General features: G+C 43.0%; 1 protein-coding gene across 4 annotated transcripts in view; it reads left to right on the forward strand.

The window, feature by feature from the left end:
- Window positions 1–2,965: 2,965 nt before the first annotated feature.
- The window catches only part of LOC117972587 (dynamin-1-like protein), a 38,204-nt gene continuing 19,714 nt past the window's right edge, over window positions 2,966–21,455 (forward strand). Inside the window, exons 1-9 of one of the 4 annotated variants that reach the window (XM_059026818.1) lie at window positions 2,966–3,236; window positions 7,143–7,290; window positions 11,058–11,093; window positions 12,333–12,379; window positions 14,012–14,083; window positions 14,722–14,808; window positions 15,281–15,443; window positions 17,344–17,464; window positions 17,631–17,762. In XM_059026818.1, the coding sequence (XP_058882801.1) occupies window positions 3,135–3,236; window positions 7,143–7,290; window positions 11,058–11,093; window positions 12,333–12,379; window positions 14,012–14,083; window positions 14,722–14,808; window positions 15,281–15,443; window positions 17,344–17,464; window positions 17,631–17,762 (908 nt within the window). In that variant the 5' untranslated portion in view covers window positions 2,966–3,134. The remainder of the gene's footprint in view (window positions 3,237–7,142; window positions 7,291–11,057; window positions 11,094–12,332; window positions 12,380–14,011; window positions 14,084–14,721; window positions 14,809–15,280; window positions 15,444–17,343; window positions 17,465–17,630; window positions 17,763–21,455) is intronic. The other 3 variants (XM_059026816.1, XM_059026819.1, XM_059026817.1) reach the window with 3 other exon arrangements.

Genomic DNA, 21,455 nt, shown 5'->3' on the forward strand with positions numbered 1-21,455 from the left:
AAAGTGGTTTTGGTTGTCCAGGAAAAGTGGACTTTAGATGTGCTTGCCTTCCATCTGTTTCTTTAATATGGGGTTGTTTTGCTTTGTCCGCTTCTGACCCAGCATTACTTGAATCGAGGGTCCCAGTCTTCTTGTATTTAAGATCCTCCTCAGGTCCTGCTGAAGTACCTTGTCCTTTTCTACAAGTTGTTCCAATGTAGTCAGCTCCATTCACCTCAGTACAATCTTAAGGTTGGGGTGCAGGCGGCCAATAATATATTGTGTAACTTGAGCTTCATCGCTATTGGGAGAAATTAAGCTATAAACTTCATGTTTTCTCAAAAGAAACATTTCCAGGGGTTCAGCTTGAAACCGGGGGGTCTCAAGTTCTCTCTGCGTTTGTTCCCTGCTTAGCAAACCATCGTGCCTTTTAAATGATAGTCAATTTGGAAAAGCAACTGTTCTTCTGAGAAATACTGACTTCTAAAATATCTTTCTATTGAGGACAGGATGTCTCTTGCTTTTGGGCCATTTTTAGTCCCAAATTCTGGAGGTGATAATAATGTAGGTGACCACATCCGTGATGTGGGTGCACTAAATGAAGCATAGCCAGATGAAGGTTGGAGTTTTGGCTTTGTACCAGATTTGGCGGTGCTGTGATAAAATGGAGGTGCCTTGGGGTCTAATTCAGGAGACAGCCTCAGAGCTTGGGTTTTCTCTGCATTTTCAGGACCTTTCAGGGAGCGTGCTCCTCCTACTGGTGTGCTATGGGGTATCCACCCTGTTGGGTGTTTTTGCTTCACTTATTCTACTTTGGTCACAGTTACTACTGTTCAACGATGGAATTACAGTGTTCCTTTATTGAAGAACATCCTTCTGGACAGATCTTATTTCCAGTTTAACGTCTTTCGTGTTTCCCTGCAAACCATGAATCTGCTTATCCTGTTTGCAAATGCTATCCTCACAATCATCCACATGCAAGTTTTGACGTGTTTTTTTAATACACATACCTTCATTTCTGAGATCCTCTCCGACTGCCTTAATATCATATGAAACACCTTGCAATCCTTTCTGAAACAATAGACTAGTCTGCTAATTTTGACTAGCTTATTTAATGCATCCTGAAGCATGACTTGAATGGATTTGTTACCTTAGTTTTCCTGTGCAATAGGTGCTTTTTTGACGTTTGCATTGGTTTTGTCTATTTGCTTTTTATTTCTGTTTTTGGCTACTAGAGGGAGCGTATCGTCCACATTCTCATTCCATTCCATCAACAACAAACCCTCAGGTTCACTCAATCTGCATTTAGGATTATCTTCACTCGGAAAGGAAGCCATCTGGACTACTTCAGAAAAGGTTGGCAGATTTAGCTGTACTTCTCAGCTGTTTTAGCGTTTGTTTTGTTTAGGAGGCAGAGCAGAACTCCTGTTTAACCAGAATTGCCATTTAATTTTGTTTTGGTAGGCCTCGTCGTTGGGCCAACTGTAACCACACTATTCTTTTTTCATCCAGTTTATTTTTAAATGAAACAAAGTCCACAAAGATTTTATTTTCAAATGCAAATCAAAGTTAACATGAGGCCAGCGAGGTTTCTTGTCTGATCTGATTCAGTTACAGTTCAGAGGGTTTCCTACCTTATGCTTGCTAGCATGGATTTTCTGAAAGCAACCAGACGTGTTGTAGTACCAGGTTATTAACACTAATATCTCTCCAGGCTGTGGCGAGTATGAACGCAGATATGCTGTTCTATTAATAGCGATAATCTCTCACATTAAGGCTGGATACTATCAGAGTATTAGTTTACCTAAACTGCGTATACTGTATACTGTGTGCCGTCTGTTCTCTATCACGATTTTGTCACTCCTCATCAACGTAGCCTTACTAGCATAAAACCCGCCCCTCATTAATGTGGATTGGAACGTTAGCCGTACATCAATACTGAGGTTGGTCTCAATAAGAAACTAACTACGGCAAGCGCAGAGGGTATATGGCTACAGTGTAAGCAATTAACTGTAATACACTGTTCTTGTAAAATTCTTAAACCTCAGAATTAACCTAGTATCACTCTATATTTGCACACCATGGATACTTTGTGAAAATATTGGCACAAAAACAAGCTAGAAACCAATATTGGTGAGTTACCTCTCATCAGCAAAACATTCAAGTAGCTTTTGTTTTTTTTCTTCACTGTGGCTAATCAAGCTTGTACTAAAACCTGGAATAGGTGAAACTGATATGTCCTGGTTGGAGCTGGTATTGTGCTGGTTTAAACTGGTCATGCTGGTTCAATATATATATTTTTTTAAAGTAAAATCCCTTTACTGTAAAATTGTTGTAGATACTATACACAATACTGATGCCTGATCTCATGGAGTTGTATATATTTTCAGTAAGAAAAGGTATGGAGAGCTCCATACACCCTATATTTAATTCAATCTGTGTCCCGAAAACGTCACTGCAGTGAAATGCCATTTGGGCACATTATTTGAATGGACTGAGGAAGTCCTGGGCAGATGTGCTCACAGACAGGTTAAGAAAGAGTAAAGACTGATATAGAGAAACATTAAAACTGGACATATCAATATTGGATCAACAGAACCTAGAACCACGTAAACTATCAAGGGAAAGCCAGAAAATAAAATAAAATAAAATTATTTGAGGTTGGCTGTTCCATCAACAGAGCGTGTTATCAACTGTTTAATCTACTGTACAGCGCATTAATTCCGTATGCCTTTCAAGGGAGGATAAACTGATAAACAAAATAAAAGTCTCTAATACTTTCCTAAACAACAATAAAACACTTTGTTTATATATTATAAACGTGAAATAAGCCCGGGACATTGACAACTTCATCGTTGCCTATAAAGGACTACAAACCCCAGTTTTCCCAGCGCCAGGAGACTCGGGGATTGTCGTACGTTACCGCACGCTGGGATTTGTAGTTTATTTTCTTCGCTGCTGAGTTGATAACCGCTGCTGCAGTTCCTTCTCCGAGAACAACAAGCCCCAGAATGCAGCGTGGATAAATGTGTTGCAGTCGTCTCGAGGGCCGGGTTGGTTAAATGGTGGAATTGTGAGGGACATTGGATGACTTTCAGTGTCTCACTACAGTAGGGTTGTCGATTTATTTTCTAAATTCTCCTTTTCCTCGAAACATGGAGGCTCTTATCCCAGTAATAAACAAACTTCAGGATGTCTTCAACACGGTGGGGTCTGATGTTATCCAGCTGCCGCAGATTGCTGTTGTAGGAACACAGGTAAAAACAAGCAACGCAGAATTCGTGTGGTTGTATATTATTATATTTATCAGTGGCATAAAATAACCGAGGAATATGGTACGTCTGTACGGTATAGAAAATAGAAAACAAACGACATTGCACTAGTTCGTGAACTGAAATGTGAAAAATGAAGCGTACTGTGAAGTTTGTGTAAATGCATGTACCGTTAGTGTAATAGGATACAATTTTATTTATAAAATATGTGCGTGCTAAATTGTTCTGTAGAATATTCATTTTACGTGATATACCCATAATCCATGTTACATATTTGTTTAATGTACAATATGTTTTAATATATATGTGTGTGTGTGTGTGTGTGTGTGTCTATTATACTAGTCATGACTGTGCTGGGTCGTGCGCAACAGCAGCAGCGCCGCAGTGAACATTTTTGAAAGTGACAGGTTAATAAGCTAAGACAAGGGCAAGCTGTTGAAAACGACACAGGAAAAACGCACTGATAGTGATGCTAAACATGCAAGCTGTGGTTTCATACGGATTCTCTATATCAATTCCACTCAGGTCATACGGTGAAGAACTCCTCTGTAAACCATAAATATGTTCAGTCACCTTGCTTTCGATTGAACATGTCTTGTCAAAGTGAATCAATCTGTCCGTGTTTGTCAGTTTCAGTTTACTGAAATACATTTCCTTGGAGCCTGTTTACTGCAGTCTTGCACATGCGTCCTTCTTGATCATAAAGCAGGTTGTGTTGACAGTCTAGTTTGTTTTGTGTTCCCCAGAGGTAGTTTTAGCTGTAGAGGCACAAGCATGTTCCCCCTGTGAAAGTAGTGGTTAGGGCTCTGGACTCTTGACCGGAGGGTCATGGGTTCAATCCCAGGTGGGGGACACTGCTGCTGTACCCCTGAGCAAGGTACTTTACCTAGATTGCTCCAGTAAAAACCCAACTGTATAAATGGGTAATTGTATGTAAAAATAATGTGTAAAAAATAATGTGATATCTTGTAACAATTGTAAGTCTCCCTGGATAAGGGTGTCTGCGAAGAAATAAATATTATTATTATTATTATTATTATTATTATTATTATTATTATTATTAATAATTTACTGTGAACCAAATAACTGCATATGAATGCTGTTACTTGCAGCGGGCAGGGATTATAAATTATATGTTCTGCATGTTCTACAGATAACGATAATTAAAAAAATAATGAGAGTTGAGAGCTAATATTTTGGTATTCTTTCTAAAACCCTTCCAGGTACTTCCATATGTGATATCAAAATAATCTGGGACAGCGAGGTGGGGACGCAAACATTTAGTCCATTAGGTGTGGAATGACCCTAAACTTTTGGTCTTTTGATATTTCCATAACTTTAAAATATACTAGACAGAGCACTTTAAAACCTGGTCAGCCAGGAAAAAAATACACTGTAAACTGTTAGTCAAAATCCTATAATAATGAAGTTTGGGAATATGTATACAGTAGTGCTTTTCAACTGGTTACGTCTTGCTGGTCTGTATGCGTTCTGTTAAGAGCCCAGTACAAAGAACAGATTATTTCTTTACATTCCTGCCAGTCGGTTCATCTGATTAAAAACAGAACTTTATTTGTAAATAATATATTTATTTGGAACTAATTTGGCACATCAAGTAGAACCATGTGATTGTCTGTGCTGTATGTAAGACCTTGAACAGTTAGCTGGCCAACAACATTTGGAGCATTTGTATCTCAGACTGCAACAGGAACAGGAGAATCGGAGACTGTTATGTCTCTTGTCAGTGTTCCAGAATGTAATTGCCAATTGGTTGGTGCTATGACTGATGCAGGGACGATGACAGCTGGAAAGGATGGTGACGTCAAGACGTCAGTCCATTTGCACAATAACCAAACGTGCAAGCCCTGTCAAACAGAACAGTGCGCAGGGAGTTACAAAAGGATGTGATCGTTCCATTAGGGGCACAAATACGCGTGTTGTTCTCAACCTGGTTTTCCCAAATGACCACACACACCAGCACACAGTTTGTCAGTCAGCACCTCTGCAAGTACAGGTGCAATCAGAAACCAATTTCCAAATGCATACATACTTTGTATATTGCAACAAGTCGGCAACATTTCTGGAGCAAAATAGGTTTTATGGGTGTGATTCGCATGTGGTCGCAAATATTTATGGCTTTACAGTAATTGATGCATTGAGAAAAACCTGTCATTAAAAAGCAAAAAGATATTTTTTTCTTTAGATTCTGCTATTTCTCATCACAAAACAAATACAAACAGAGCTTTAGTAATGTACAAGGAAAATACTTTGCGTGTTTCTAGGTAGCTAGCAACATGAGGCTCAATACAGGGAACCCAGATTTCATTTATTAAAGACTGCATTGCTTTTTACAAGCAGTCTACAAAATGATGGGAATGGGAAGTGAATGGAGCTTGAGGCATAGTGGGGGAGCCAGGTGGCTTGTTTGAGCTGTGATAAAGTTGTATTAATTTATTTAATAGAATTGCAAATTGTGGCAAAAGGTAAAAACATGCCTAGACACACAAAAATCCCTGAAGAATGTGCCCATAATCATAAGGATTTTATTGTGGAAGACAGCAAAGGAAAGAAGGTACAACTAAATGTGCAAGTACTGTCTGTCGAGTAACCGAGGCTCCCGAGTGGCGCATCCAATAAAAGCACTTGCGTAGAGTGCAGGATGCGCCCTATAGTCTGGACGTCGTGAGTTTGAGTCCAGGCTATTCCTTTGCCGACCGAGGACGGGAGCTCCCAGGGGGTGGCGCTCAATTGGCCGAGCGTCACCCAGGGGGAGGGAGGGTTAGGTCGGCAAGGGTGTCCTCGGCTCACCGCGCACCAGCGACCCCTATAGTCTGGCCGGGCGCCTGCGGGCTTGCCTGTAAGCTGCCCGAGAGCTGCGTTGTCCTCCGACACTGTAGCTCTTGGGTGGCTGCATGGTTTCATTACCATTACATGGTTTCATTTTGTAATCTGGTTATTTTACAGTTGAGATGTTTGGTTGAAATTAAAAGTGCATTTAATATTAGCTAAAAATAAAAAATGTATTCCTGAAAACCGTTGCTACCCCCTCACCTCACACACACTTTTAGAAAGGCTCCGGCCGTTGACTGCAGGCATAGTGATTGCATGTCTATGCTTCATTTAGCATTCCTATGTAGCATGACATTTCCAAAGGGGGGCCCAGCAAAAAAAGAACCCCTGTGCTATGCAATGGGAGTTTTATTTCCATCCCTGCAGGAGGTGTAGTTTAAACCCCCTATAGCATGTTATTCATAATAGCTGGTTAATGGCTAAATGCACAGTGAATGGTACTTATTCTACCTGAAGTGGATCAAAATCATGAATAATACGTAGAGGATTATAAAGTTCATATTTCAGGTTTGTAAAATATTAACAGTTCCCAAGATGTTGCACAGATTGCAATAAAAAAGAAAATAAAAAATATTCTCTGTGCAATCTCTTTATGCTTTCTGCTTTTGATCTATTTACATGACCATATCTGTATGTCAATAAGTTACTTTTTCATTTCACTTATACTGTACAGTAAGTCCAAAGATAACTTCAGCTTTGAACCACACATTTGTGAATATGCTTTATGCGCTGATCTCTCTGTCCATCAGTCTATCACACTATTTTGTACCAAACTTTTATCATACACACAGTCTATCCATATACATTGCATTTGGTTATAATCCGATAAACAAATATTTGAGGCACTGCAATTTTTACGTGATTATGAGGGCCCTCTGTACTGTATGTGTTGACCGTTTTTTTACCTTCAGTTTGTGTCTGTGCAATCTGTACACATGCATCTGATAAGATGTGCTGAATTTTGACTGTATCAGTGGTTTCTTACAGGCTACATGGTTTATAATGTAAGTGATGCACAGTATTATTTCCCTTCCTCTCCAGAGCAGTGGAAAGAGCTCCGTTTTGGAGAGCTTGGTGGGGAAGGACATGCTTCCCAGAGGCACAGGGGTGGTGACTCGGAGACCCCTCATCCTACAGCTGGTGAACCTGTCCCCAGAGGATCGACGCAAAGCTGCAGGAGAAGAAAACGGTACCTGCTACCTGTTGTAACTTACCTAAAGTGCAACTTGGTACCTGTATACAATAGCGGATTGATATTAACCAATGGATTCTTCTTGGTGTTTACAAATTCAGTGCACAGGATCTATCATTTTCTGTTTCAGTAGCGGAGCTGAAAGCACCCCTTTAGCATCCATCGAGTTCTCAACCATGTCGTCTCTCTGAGTTCAGCTAATACACCAGAGTGTAACCATTAAGCTGTCCCCCCTGCAACACTGCATCCTGTGGATGTAAGAAATGGCATATTTGTTCAATGTAGTATTTCTTACTGATGTACTTCTGAATTTTAAGAAGTCACCAGAGTGGGGTGACTGAAATAGAAAATGAAATACAAAGTTACTCTAAACAAGATGATCACATGAGTTAATTAAGATAACTGGGATATTTCACAAACGTACCAAGTTGTTTTTCAAGTTTGTCTAGCTTCAAAGGCCAGATCAGAAACATCAGTGGCCCTGTGCTGTGGGGTAATAGCAGAATCTTAATCTATTTATGACAGCAGTGGAATCCAGTCAGGAGATCCCTAGACAGGTGAAACCGGTTGGTACAGGTGAGTTTATTTTGACACACAGGCTGCAGCATTCCAGTTAACTACGAAGGGTGGAGGGAGAGGGAGAGAGGGAGAGTGAGACAGAGTGAGTTATACAGAACAACTGAAATCAATAGCAAACATACAGAATAATACAATTTGGATGCTGGTGCTTCCTTGTGCCTTGTAATCTAGCTGAAACCGGTATGAGGATGCAGCATTTTAGTGTATCGACAGCGTTGTATTTGAAATATTTGCATATCCTTAATATTTATAAATATCTCATCTTAGTAAATGGGGGAGGGGAGGGGGATCATATTTTGTAATAAAGATAAAATAATTCTAAACAGATTTTAAAATGTTGGCAATTACCACCCCGTTAAAGAGTAAATGTACATATTACTTGTTTCCAAATGGGCCATTTCACAGCTCTCTGTGTTCTCACTGACAAATCCACTGTTTTCAGTTGAATTGGAAAGCTAATCGATTAACAGATCAGAGGGTGATGACATCATTGAAATGTTGTAAGTGTCTGCGTGATTTATACCATTGTCGATGTGAAAGTGTGGACACAGGGCTCGCACCATTGTAGCTGCCACTGTGCTGTCATTCCCTCATTAGAGAACCATTTCATTCTCATTATAGCACAACTACATTGCTATTAAAGATCATTTGACAAGGAAGGATTGGTTTTACTGTCAAATGTAATTTGTAGGATGTGAAGAAAATATACCAAAAGCTAATGTTACCAAATTTAACAGCTGGCTCCATCCTTACTTTATTATGATCCAAGCTTTAGTTGCTTGTTTAGGATGCCAAAGACATGCATTATTTCAGGTATAAATACTTTTAAAGTAACATTTGGTTATTTTCAAGTGGTTGGAAAGAAGATAATTTCAGGTTTAGTGCTTTGGTTTAATCTGACCATTCCTTTGGGAATGATTGAATTCTATGTTATGAGTGGCTGTCCTGAGATCAGGGAACTGTGGAACCCCAAACCAGTGCGCATCCTCTCTCATCCTACATTAATCTATAGGTGTAAAATCTGTATAAAAAGCACCAAATTATACCAGATGTTACCCTTAAGCAAAAGACAAGTATGCAACTAGAGCAACACAAACCGATTATTTTATTATTCAGATCGAGCACTACTCAGCAAGCAGATAATGACACCCGGTGCTGTGCGTTGGGCTGATTCATCATTTCCATTAAATCAATTATAGAAACCGCTGCTTGTATTGTTGCAGATTGCTGCTCTCCTCAAAGCTGTCATCTTTTCTTAGCCACTGTGGAGATAAGCAATCAACACAAATCCAAGAAGCTGTTTCTTCAGTTGTTTCAGTTAGAATGATGAATTAGCCCCATGAACACCATTGACCCTCACCTAGTGGAGCAGAGCTCAATTTGAATAATTGAATAGTCAGTTTGTGCAGCTTTTTATCAAACAATACAAATACTAGAGATGTCGAGTATCCCTTTCAGTGTTGAAAATATTTAACAGAAAGGAAACCCAGACTAGGCTTGCAGCAGTGCATAGCTTTTACCTGGGATTTGCATGCTTATGATTTAGTTCAGTACACTGTCTTGCACATATGATCCCACAGCACTGGCACTACAGTATTGTATCTAAATTAGTTTGAAGACAGGCAGCTATTTGTCTTTGTAGAGGAAATGAGTCCTCGCTCGGGATCATCTGGTATACTCTAATGGTTATTTTCCATTTAGAAATATCCAGCTGGGTGTCCACATGTAGACTCAAAGGGCATCAGAGGTCAGGTCTCAGCTGAAGTGATGTTCTGGGGAAATATCTGTTTTTTTATGCTGCTGTCATACAGGAGGCCACCCACTGTCAAAGTTTTCCGTCTTTTTTCAATCTCCTTAAGTATCATATTCTTACAACATTTCAGAAAACCATTGGGGTCTCTAGATCTGAATAGTGTATGATCCAAGTAAAACCACTGTTTAAATAATTAAAATAGGGCCCTTTGTGTTCCAAGGTTATGAAAATCAAACCTTGAACAGTGCATGTGAGTCTCTTCAATGTACAGTATTTCTGTCTGTGTGTCTTTAAACAATGTCTTTGCTTAGACCCTCTGCTGTTCAGGTCAATTGCATAGATCCCATTCCTCAGTTTTCTACCCAATTTGAGGCCAGTGTTGCCGCACCGCTGCAACCCACTTGCTAATAAGAAGGATCGAAGATCAATGGACTACCCAAGTCCTACTGTCCAACCAGTTGCCTCTTTTCAATCTGCCAAACCTAACCAATGGATGTTGCCAAGCTTCTGAACCAGGACTGTTTGGGAGCCTGACCAGTAGGATTGCAGAAGCTCGATAAATTGAACTATCCCCAGTTGATTTTCTTCACTAATTCTACAGAAACAGGTGTGAAAAGTCCAATGCAGCACTGAGTCGACAACGAAGATCGACAACTTGGTGTGAACATGAGTCTAACCACATATCTGTTTTTCACGTGCTTCTGTCATAGAGCCCTCTCCTTGTAAGCTTGCAGTAACTTCACTATCTACTCCACTACAAAAGGCCCAACTGTGTTCTGGCTAACCATATCCCTACTGTGATCTGCCTCTTTTGGCTTAGGTTTTGAAGTCCGTGGTAGCTGATCTTGCTTTAGTCCACAACACAGCACTGAAACTGCACTTCTGATCCAGTTTCAGTTTCACTATCACTTCTTGTTTTTTGTTTGATCTTTAAGCAGCCGTCGACACCCTCATAGAACTTGGTGTCCTTGTCGAATGCTTTCTGGCACTGTAGTGGTTTGAGTATCAGCCATTTCAGCTATCCCAGAAAGCAATTGCACAGGAAGTAGCAACAGAACACCAGGGCAGAGTTGTAAACGTCTTGTTTTTGTTCTGCTACCTGAGCAGGGCATTGCTAGACATTTTAAACCAGTCTTGTTCTGAGTATAACGGTCAATATTCTTCTTGGCGCTTTAGGAATTGTTATTGAAATGGGGACTTCTGACGTAGTTGGATACGATCCATTACAAAAAAGTCTTCATACACCCAAAAAGTCATAGTTTCATTGATATTCTCCTCGGCAGGTATTCCTGTTGGTGTGTTAAATTGCCTAGCAGGAATGCCTGCTATAGTACATCTAATATTAATGCAAAATTATGGACAGGTTTCTGGGTTCACCTGTGCAGATGATTGCCCATAACCCTTTTTCTGTGCTGTTTCTCTTCAACTGCAGACCCCAACACATGGAAAAATGAACGCCTTTACAAAGGTTTCCTCTTTACTCTTGTTTCTTGTCCTTGTCTGTGTCTTGTCTGTGCTGTCCGCATGTCTTTGTTTTCCTATGGTTAGCTATGTCTCCTCCATGCCAGTGTCACCTTTCATGAAGTGCTAGACGCTTGTGCTGTTCATGTGTATAGTACTCTGGTGATTTCCTCTTCTTGAGCACTGATTAAAATGCTGATGAGTTAAACTTTTCACGTTCTGTTGTGCAGCACCCCACTTCACCATCTCCATCACCCAACTAAAGTAATCTGCTTGTCAGATTCATTGTGCACCTGGTCAGACTCTGCATGCTGGAATTACAGGGAAATGAGTCACGATCATACCATGTTATAACTGGTTAGATCAAATGAGGCTATCTGAGCACAAACACAGAGTTGGAGAACATCAGATGAAATCAGGTTCTGTTTTCGTTAATAAATTTGAGTCCTTGATGTATACCTCCGCTGTTCCGTACCATGTAGTTCAATCAGAAAGAATGTTCCTGTAAGTACAAACATAATTGAATACAGAAATAACAGTGCAGTCGGCGCCACTTTATTGAGACACTGATAATTGATATTTCAGCTTAAATGGGACAGAACTCTGGAGAGACGGTTCTTCCCAGTTATATTTGTCGTTTAATTGGGACGTCACTTTGTTTAATTGGGAAAAAGTATTTTCAAATGATGAACGGAGATTGCTTTTCAGAGCAAGACAGGTTTGCGTAGCACAGTGCAGTTATGAAGTGATTACACTGTGACTTGCGTAAACCAGGCTGAACACTTGAAGGAGCCGGAGACTCCTGCTCGCCTTGTGCTAAGATTTGTTTAGGAATTTATAAAATTGACTTGTATTTCAGATGATGCGTTTAACATGTATTCACAATGTGATGTGATTTTATTATTTCTTTACATTTAGAAATTAAATTAAACAGTAAAAATACTTCTTGTGCATGTTGTAAATTATGAATACAAGTGTGACTAAGGTCCTCTCAAATGCCTCTCGTTTAATTGGGACAGCCGCTTATTTGGGTTATTCTTATGTCTCCCAAGGCATCCCTATAAAGTGGCGTTGACTGTATTTAAAGAAGACGAGAAATAGTTAAATAGTTAATTGCTTTATCCACGCAAGCAGGCAGATAGACCAACCCTGTTTTCAGTGTTTCAGATTTTTAGCAGTACACCTGCCTGGTTCAACTAGAGTATCTTTTATTTAAATTTCCTTTTTTCAATGTTTTTTTTCCTAGGTGTTGAAACCGAAGAATGGGGCAAGTTTCTGCACACAAAAAACAAGGTAATCTCTGTTCTAGTGCTACTGCTCAATGTGAGATGAACCCGAATCAGAATACATTTTTGCAGCATTGTTACAAATTTATTTTTTCCAGTGTGATTTCAACCTGATGTAAGCATCTTGTCTTGCAGACTCACAATAACGCTAATCTTGAACTAATTTACAAAAGTAAAGTGAAGAAGTCCAAGGTAATTGATAATCGGGTTCTGTGAAACAGAGTGACAACAGCATGCAGTTGATTTATGTTCAGAGCAAGTGATTAAAATATATAATCTATATCCAATGTGCAACGCGCAAGGCTGAGCAGCCATTGGTTACATCCCTTATATACCAACGTACTGTAGAAGAGGTACTGCACTGAATTATACAAATGTGGATCGGAGTTGAGGCATATAGTGGAAAACTATTGTCCCTGAGTGGATGATCTGACGGGATTATATTGCAGCAAGCCAAAGGCTATGTTTTATTCAACCTTATTTGAGTTTTCCGGATGTCGGTTGTAGCTGGGCAGGGACAGAGTAAAATATTCCCTGCCAAAACACGTGTTAGTTTTAATTATTGTTAATGTGTTAATTATCACCTGCACCGGGGCTGCTGAGTAGAAGGAAGTTGTACGCTGTGTCCGAGCAGTCATTTTGTAAGTACTGTGCTGTATTTATTGTTGTAAAGCATGTTCTGTTTCTTGCGGGTAAACGGGGTATCTGTCCCGTGCTAGGAAGGGTGTTCTTGTATGTTTTAGTTCGTGTTCGAACAGAGCTAGGTTTTTTGTTTGTTTATTTGGTTTTCGTAAAAATAAAAGTGTGACAGTGCTGAACTTTCATTTCCTGTGTCAGGTCAGTGTTTTAAGAGGGGCAACAAACCTTTTAAAGTGTGTTGGCAAGTGAAGGGTGTGTTTATCCTTCACACAGTGTATCATTCTCTGACAACGTTTTAGGTGTTGAGGCTCACATTTCTCTGCGTCTGTTACACCTTTTGTGTTTCTTAGTCTTTTTATTGTTTAGAATTTGTTGAAGTTCATCTTCAGGAAGCTATTTTTTCTCTGTGATGTGAAGGTCAGCACGTTGATCTAGGTCAGAGTGGCTGCCATGGGAATATGTGCTGTTGCTATGAATATAGACTGTTAAGAACATCACAAGCTATAGTGCAGTCTATTCTGTCACATGATGGTGTTTTATCAAATGTTTAATAAACAGTACTATAACCAGTGCTCCAGATAAGGTTTTGGGTCTGGGAGTAACTTCCCCTCTAATTAACACTGAGAGAGTAACATGTATTTTCAGGGGCTAAAATGCAACATTACCTTGAAGTCATGAGTAATCTTGATAAATACTGTACAAACTGTAACGGCAATGGGGTAGTGTGACTATAACCCAAGTATAAATTCTTCTGAAATGTGTTAAGATCTATGTTGTACGGTTATTATGGTGAAGTGAAACACAGGCAATTTTATTCGGGAGTTAAGGGATTATATTTTGATTGCCCCCCATTTGAAAAGAGTAGCTAGTATTTCCAGGACAACCATGAAACCTGTATGTGAAAACTGTATAGACTAGTAAACTAAATGCAGTAAAGCAAAGGTTCAAACTATAACACATATCGATACATTTCTTCATAGTTTACTGTGCTGTGTTTCAGATCTACACAGATTTTGATGAAATCAGACAAGAGATAGAAACTGAAACTGAAAGGATTACTGGAAACAACAAGGTAACCCATTAACTTTCTATTCTCACCCATTGACCCGTATCTGCACACGACATACATTGCACATGTATACATGTTGTGTTGTTTTAATTTTTTATTTTTTTTTAAAGAAAACTGGATTTATTGTTGTTTTGATGATCGTGTTATATATTGAATGTGCTGGTGTACTGATGACAAAGTATTTTACCCCAATGTGTCATTAATACCCCTTTTATGAAAAGGGAAAATTGCCTTTAATATTACAATGCAGGAAAAAAATAATTAAGATATTAATTTCTTCAGTTGTTTAATTACTACTGTTGTGTTTTTTTTCCTTCACATGTTGTAACCTTGTTGCATTGCTTCTCAAATAATGTATGGCTAAATTGATTACCACAATTTAAATACAGAAATGCAAATGATATTACATTTAGGAGCCAAATGTGTCTGTAATTATTGAATTTATTAAATATTTTTGGGTTTGGGGCAGTAAAGTTGAACACATTATTAAAACATACACTAACTAATTAATGCAGTTCTGAGTTGTGTTTATTATGTTTATCTAGTAAGATTGCATGATGTAGACACTGGTGATTAGAAAGTTTATTAAAACCGAGTACATTACTCTGTGGATAATTCAATCCTCATTCTTCTTTTTCCAGGGCATCAGTGCCGAGCCCATTCATCTCAAGATCTTCTCTCCTCACGTTGTGAACCTGACTCTGGTGGATCTGCCAGGGATTACAAAGGTAGAGCGATTCGTTATCAGAATCGTCATGATGCAGATAAACAAATGTAAGGTCTGGAAATTATATGGAGTGAGTTGAAATCAAAATACAAATATCATTATTGAAGCACCATAACCCAGATCCGCTCCGTACGACTGCAAAACTCACCAGGTTGTGATGAGTGAAGCAGAACAATGATATATGCAAAGTGCCATTCCTGCTTTGAGGGATGAGCCGCTTGAATGGGATCCTTGTGAAATCAGAGATCCTTCTGCTTTCCCTTGATTGTTGCTGAATAGTTGCACACAAACCTAGTGGATAACCCGGGACATCACACGACTACAAACATTTGCATACAGGATTTCACTCACATTCTCCAGTTTTTGCCAGTCTGTGTACGCAGTAGTGACCTGGTCTAGGAGGCAAGTACCAGGTCTGCAGGAAAGCTAGCAGGGGGTTGTGCCTCTTGAATAAAGCGCTGTTTTGTGTTTAGGTTCCTGTTGGGGATCAGCCGAAAGACATTGAAATCCAGATCCGAGATCTGATCCTGCGTTACATCAGTAACCCCAACAGCATCATCCTGGCTGTGACGGCTGCCAACACTGACATGGCCACCTCAGAGGCGCTGAAGGTGGCCAGGGAGGTGGACCCTGATGGTGAGCGATGTTACAAAATAGCGTAAAGGCAAGCTTGTAGGAAGTGACCTATAAGGACCCATTCATTATCCGGGTATGATATATGGAAGTTGTCGGTGTCTGGTACTCTTCTATCTGGTATCTCTTGCAGTGATATGTCTTATTAGCAAGGTGTGTGTGTGTGTATGTGTGTGTCAAATGCATGAATTGTGAGTTTGTTTATTAGAGGGTCATCTAAGCCCCACTCTTGATAGGATGTTTTGTTCCTTTCTCTTTCTTAAATAATTAAATGTATTATAATTGGGCAAAGAGAAATTAATTTAATGTCATTCATTTCTCAACTAGAGCTGTGTCATAGAGAGAGAAAGAATTACAGTCAATTGTAGTTAATATGCATTTCAAGGAACCAGCAAAAACATTTCAGTAATTCGTATTATCAAGAATCTAAAGCCAACTGCATGTCAGTTTTTATTGAAGTTACAGTAGCACTGAAATCAATTTTCAATTACATAACAATTAAAAGTATTATACAGTCAGCGCCGCCTGATCGGGATGCTGATAATCGGGATTTCTGCTTAAATGGGATACAACTCTGGGAGACGAGTCTTCCCAATGTTATTTATGTTGTTTAATTGTGATGTCACTTTGTTTAATTAGAATACAGTATTTTCAAATGACGAATGGAGATCGCTTTTCAGAGCAAGACAGGTTCACGTAGCACAGTGCAGTGAGTACATGATTAAACTGTGACTTGCGTAAACCATGTTGAACTCTTGAAGGAGTTCTCTGGCTGCTGTGGCACAAAAAGTTGGCGTCAACATCACAGGTGCCTCGCCTTCTGATAAGATGTGATTTCATTATTTTTCATTTCATGTAGTAATAAAAAACAATTGATTTTGTTTAGGAATAAAAAATAAAAATGGACTTGTATTTTAAATGGTTTATTTAGCATTTAATCATAATGTGATGTAATTCTTTTTCTTTTCATTTAGAAACAAAGTATGACCTCAGGTCGTCTCAAATGCCTCTCGTTTAATTGGGACAGACGCTTATTCAGGATATTTTTACTTCCCTATAGACGTCCCGATTAACTGGCACCGACTGTAAATTTACAGTCGTTTTATTGAAAATGTGTCTAATAAGATGTGAACTTTTAAATAGTATACATTGCAAATGAACTGCACTTGAAACCTGCATGTCACATTCTGATCACTGGCATTTTTAAACCACAAAAGCAAGGCATCCTCAACATCAGGGTATTGAGCAAATCAGAAACACTGACAACTTGCATCCACAGGTTGCTGTTCATAAGCCTGTATTGTATCCCATTTTTTTAGAATGGATGGCAATGTGCTTGTGGGGATGTTGAAAGAAGTGAGTGCTAAATGTTGCCGGGAAAAATTCATACTATCAGGAAATTCGTCTAATCCGAGTTTGTTTTAATGAGAATTGACTGTATTTAGTTGTCAGCAAATCGGCAATTAATGGGAGTTAGAACATATCTGTTTAAAAATGAATCAGAATATGGTACTTCAAAACTGACTCCAATGGTACAGCTGTAATCAAACCATGTGATCTTTATCAAAGGTACCAAGATGAGTTTTTATATAGCCCTGTCTTTGAAATATATCCCAAAATGAATGAAAAAAAAAGATCTAAAAGATTCTTACCACAATGCAATTAATAAGGGGTAAGAAACCAAGAACATTATTGAATCCATTTAAAAAAAGAAAACTTTCTCTAAATAAGAGTGCCCAGTGCCTCATTGCTCTCTTAAGTAAAGCTTGACTTTTGGAACAGTGTAGAACTGTTTCATGTATACAGAACATCATTGAATCCGTTAAAGAAAAACATGTTTTCCTCTAAAAGACACTGTGATTAATGCCCAGTATCTCACAGCTCTGCCTCTGTCACTCTCCAGGTAGAAGGACCCTGGCGGTCATCACCAAACTGGACCTGATGGACGCAGGCACTGATGCCATGGACGTGCTCATGGGCAGAGTCATTCCAGTGAAATTGGGGATCATAGGCGTTGTCAACAGGTAGGAAATGAGGTGCTCAGCGCCTAACTGAGGGGGATTCACTCAAAAATACAAGGTTAGAATTATATTTTGGGTGCTTTTGGTGACTTCGTCAGCAGCACAATCCTTCAGCTTCATAAGTTGTGTTATCTTTTTCTTATATATCTTCTTTTGCATTGCTTTGCAGGAGTCAGTTGGATATCAATAATAAGAAAATTGTGGCAGAAGCCATCCGAGATGAATATGCCTTTCTGCAAAAGAAGTATCCTTCTCTAGCCAACAGGAATGGAACCAAATACCTGGCCAGGACTCTGAACAGGTAGTCTTCATACATTTAAAAAAAAAATATCTATAGAACCGGTCATGTAATTGTAACGAAACATTCTGGGGCCTGTTTCACAAAAGCGATTTGTGACGATTCGCAATCACAGGCACCTCAAAAATATAAAATGGTGTTTCATAAAACATTCGCAGGGCTGCGACATCGCAGATTTTCACCAGAAACCTGCGACTGCCAGACAGCAGCCGCAAGTAGCAATTTTCATCGCAAATCCTGTTTTAGGACATACCATGGCACTCATACTACTAGCTCGCTGTGGAACTGTAGACTTTATTGAATGGATTTCTCAGGTAAAACTCTCTGATGACAATATTGTAGCGTTCTGTGCTATGGGGATGAGACAGACTCGGGAGAGGCCAGATGAGGTTCCACGTACTTTTATTTTTTTAATTTCTCTAATAACACAACGAAACCCTGTTTGGGCCGGGGTTCACGCCAAAATAACAAATAGCTGTCTCTCTCTCTTTTACACCGCAGACTCACCGACAAGCACTCTCTCAGCCGGTACTCTCTCTCTCGTAATCGCTCTCCAGTCAGACATTCACACGCATTCTCCCGCTCGCGGCTTCCCCCCCCTCCTACTTATAGCCTCTGGGGGAACCGCCCACTGCACACACACGCATGCACTCACGCAGACACACACCAACGGCGTGCCCCGTACCCTCACAATACATGGAACCTTAAACAGGACGTAACAAACAAGACAAACACAATGTCCAGGATGCTGCCATCGCCAGGGTCGTTACACAGCCCCCCCCTTAGTCCCTCGTCCCCGAGGGAAGAACAAAGTCTCGAAAACGACCCGGGAGGCGATGCTGTCTTTGCGGGCGGGAGCCCTGCGTGGAGGACGGGCTCCTGTCAGCCACAGGGGACAGGGAAACTGAACCGTCGGGGGAGGAACCCTCAGCCCTGGGGGTGGGGGGACTGTTAGGGCGGGGTGGATCAGGAGGGGGCAGGAGAGGACTGTCAGGAGCTGCTGGGTCGGATGGTGCTGGGTGTTGTCCCAGGTAGGGGGCCAGCCGATCCCGGTGTAGCACTACCTTGCGTCCTCTGTGAGGTAGCTGCACCCGGTAGGCCACGTCCCCGATCCTCTCCAGGACATGGCAAGGACCAAGCCAGTGGCTGTCCAATTTGGGGCAACGGCCCCGCTGTCTCTTGGGGCTGAAGACCCACACGAGCTCCCCGGCGGTGAAGTGACGCCCCCGTACTCGGAGGTCATAGTTCCGCTTCTGCCGTACCCCAGCAGCCTGCAACTGGTCCCTGGCGAAGCTGTGGGCTGATTCCAGTCGGTCCTGTAGTCTCCTGGCATACTCAGGGCCCGGGGGTACACTGGGGGCATCTGGGGGACGACCAAACGCTAGCTCCGCAGGAGTGCGCAGCTCACGCCCCAGCATGAGCAGGGCAGGGGTGCAGGCGGTGGAATCCTGGACAGCAGAGCGGCAGGCCAACAGCACGACAGGCAGGTGGGTGTCCCAGTCCCGCTGGTGGGTGGCGGTGGTGACAGCCAGCTGTACGGCCAGCGTGCGGTTGAACCTCTCCACCAGTCCGTCGCTCTGAGGGTGCAGAGGGGTGGTCCGCGTCTTCTTGATGCCCAGGCGCCGGCACATCCCGGCAAAGACCCGGGACTCAAAGTTGCGCCCTTGGTCGGAATGCAACTCTTGAGGGACCCCGAACCGGCTGAAGAACCCCTCCAGCAGTGCTTCAGCGACCGTCTCTGCCTCCTGGTCTGGCAAAGCGTACGCCTCTGGCCACTTAGTGAAGTAATCGAGGGCCACCAGAACGAACCGGTTCCCCCTCTCTGAGCGTGGAAAGGGGCCTAGTACGTCCACGGCAACCCTCTCCATAGGCCCCCCGACCTGGTACTGCTGGAGTGGGGCGTGCGACCGGCCCTGGGGTCCTTTCCGGGCAGTGCAGATGTCACAGCGTCGGCAGTGGTCCTCCACGTCTCGCCTGCACTGCCCCCAGTAGAACGACTGGCGGAGCCGCCTCAGGGTCTTCGTCACTCCAAAATGACCAGTGCCTGGGGTCCCATGATGGGCCTCTAGCACCTCCTGGCGCATCGCCCCCGGGACAACCACCTGCCACCTCACCTCCCCCGTGGCGGGCACCTTCCACTGCCGCTGAAGGACTCTGTCACGCAAGGCCAACCCGCTCCACTGAGCCCACAGCCCCCGAGTGGCGGTGGAAAAAGGGGCCACCTCCTCCCAGGGAGGCCTTCGCTGCTCCTCTAGCCAATGTAGTATGGGGCGGAGGTCCGGGTCTCGGTCCTGATGGGCTCTCCAATCCACCCTCTCAGCCGATACTGCCACCCGGCATTGCTCTTCCCCCCGGCGGGACAGCTCTGCTTCCCTCTCCTCCTTTCTGCTGCAATGGGCGCATCCCTCCCGGGCACAGGGACGACGGGACAGCGCGTCCGCATTGGCGTGCTTCTCACCAGCCCGGTGTTGGATCCGGTACTGAAACGCCTGGAGCTGCTCGATCCAACGGGCGACCTGTCCCTCCGGCTCCCGGAACGTCAGGAGCCACTGCAGGGCAGCGTGGTCTGTGCGAATGGTGAAGGGGAGCCCGCAGAGATAGTGGCGGAAGTGGCGGACCCCCTCCACCACCGCAAGCAGCTCCCGTCGGGTGACGCAATACCGGCGCTCTGCCTTGCTGAGCGACCGGCTAAAATACGCCACCACATGCTCCCCTTCTGGACCCGGCTGGGATAAGACAGCCCCGATCCCCTCGTTGCTTGCATCCGTGTCCAGCAGGAAGGGAGAACGGACATCCGGGGGAGCCAGCACCGGGGACTGGCACAGCGCATGTTGCAGGGAGGCGAACGCCTCCTGGCACGCCGGGGTCCACTCAAAGGGCTCGTCTTTCCTCAGGAGGCGGTGCAGGGGGGCAGCGATGGTGGCAAAGCCCTGCACAAACCTGCGGTAGTAGGACGCAAGCCCTAGGAAGCTTCTAACCTGCCGGGGATTGACGGGAATAGGCCAGTCCCTCACTGCGGTGACCTTGTCCACCTCTGTCTGGATCCCCTCTGCTCCCACTCGGTGCCCGAGGAACGAGACCTCCTGGCGCATCAGCTGGCACTTTTCAGAGTGCAGTTTTAGCCCCGCTTTCCTCACTCGCCGGAGCACCTCATGCAGGGAGGCCAGGGCGTCCTGGAAGGTCCCTCCGTGGACTAGCAGGTCATCCAGGTAGACCAGGCACTCCGAGGGGGGTACTCCGGCCAGCACCTTTTCCATGAGCCGCTCGAACGTTGCGGGGGCGTTGCAAAGTCCGAACGGCATCACAGTAAACTGCCACAGACCCCGTCCAGTGGAGAAGGCAGTCTTCGGCCGTGCAGAGGGATCCAGCGCAACCTGCCAGTAGCCGCTGCGGAGGTCCAGCGAAGAGAACCATCTAGAGCCGGCCACCAAGTCCAGGGACTCATCGATGCGGGGAAGGGGGTAGGAGTCCTTCTCCGTCACATCGTTCACTCGCCGGTAATCGACGCAGAAGCGCCACTTGCCGTCCTTCTTCCGCACCATGACTACCGGCGAGGTCCAGGGGCTGTCGGACGGCTCAATGATCCCCGCTGCCTTCATCTCCTCCAGCACCTGCTCTGTGGCTTCCTGGAGGGCGAGTGGTTGGCGGCGAGGGCGCTGCTTAATGGGGCGGGCGGCTCCCGTCTCGATCTGGTGC

The sequence above is a fragment of the Acipenser ruthenus genome, chromosome 7, assembly GCF_902713425.1.
Source record: "Acipenser ruthenus chromosome 7, fAciRut3.2 maternal haplotype, whole genome shotgun sequence".
Taxonomy (NCBI): Eukaryota; Metazoa; Chordata; class Actinopteri; order Acipenseriformes; family Acipenseridae; genus Acipenser; species Acipenser ruthenus.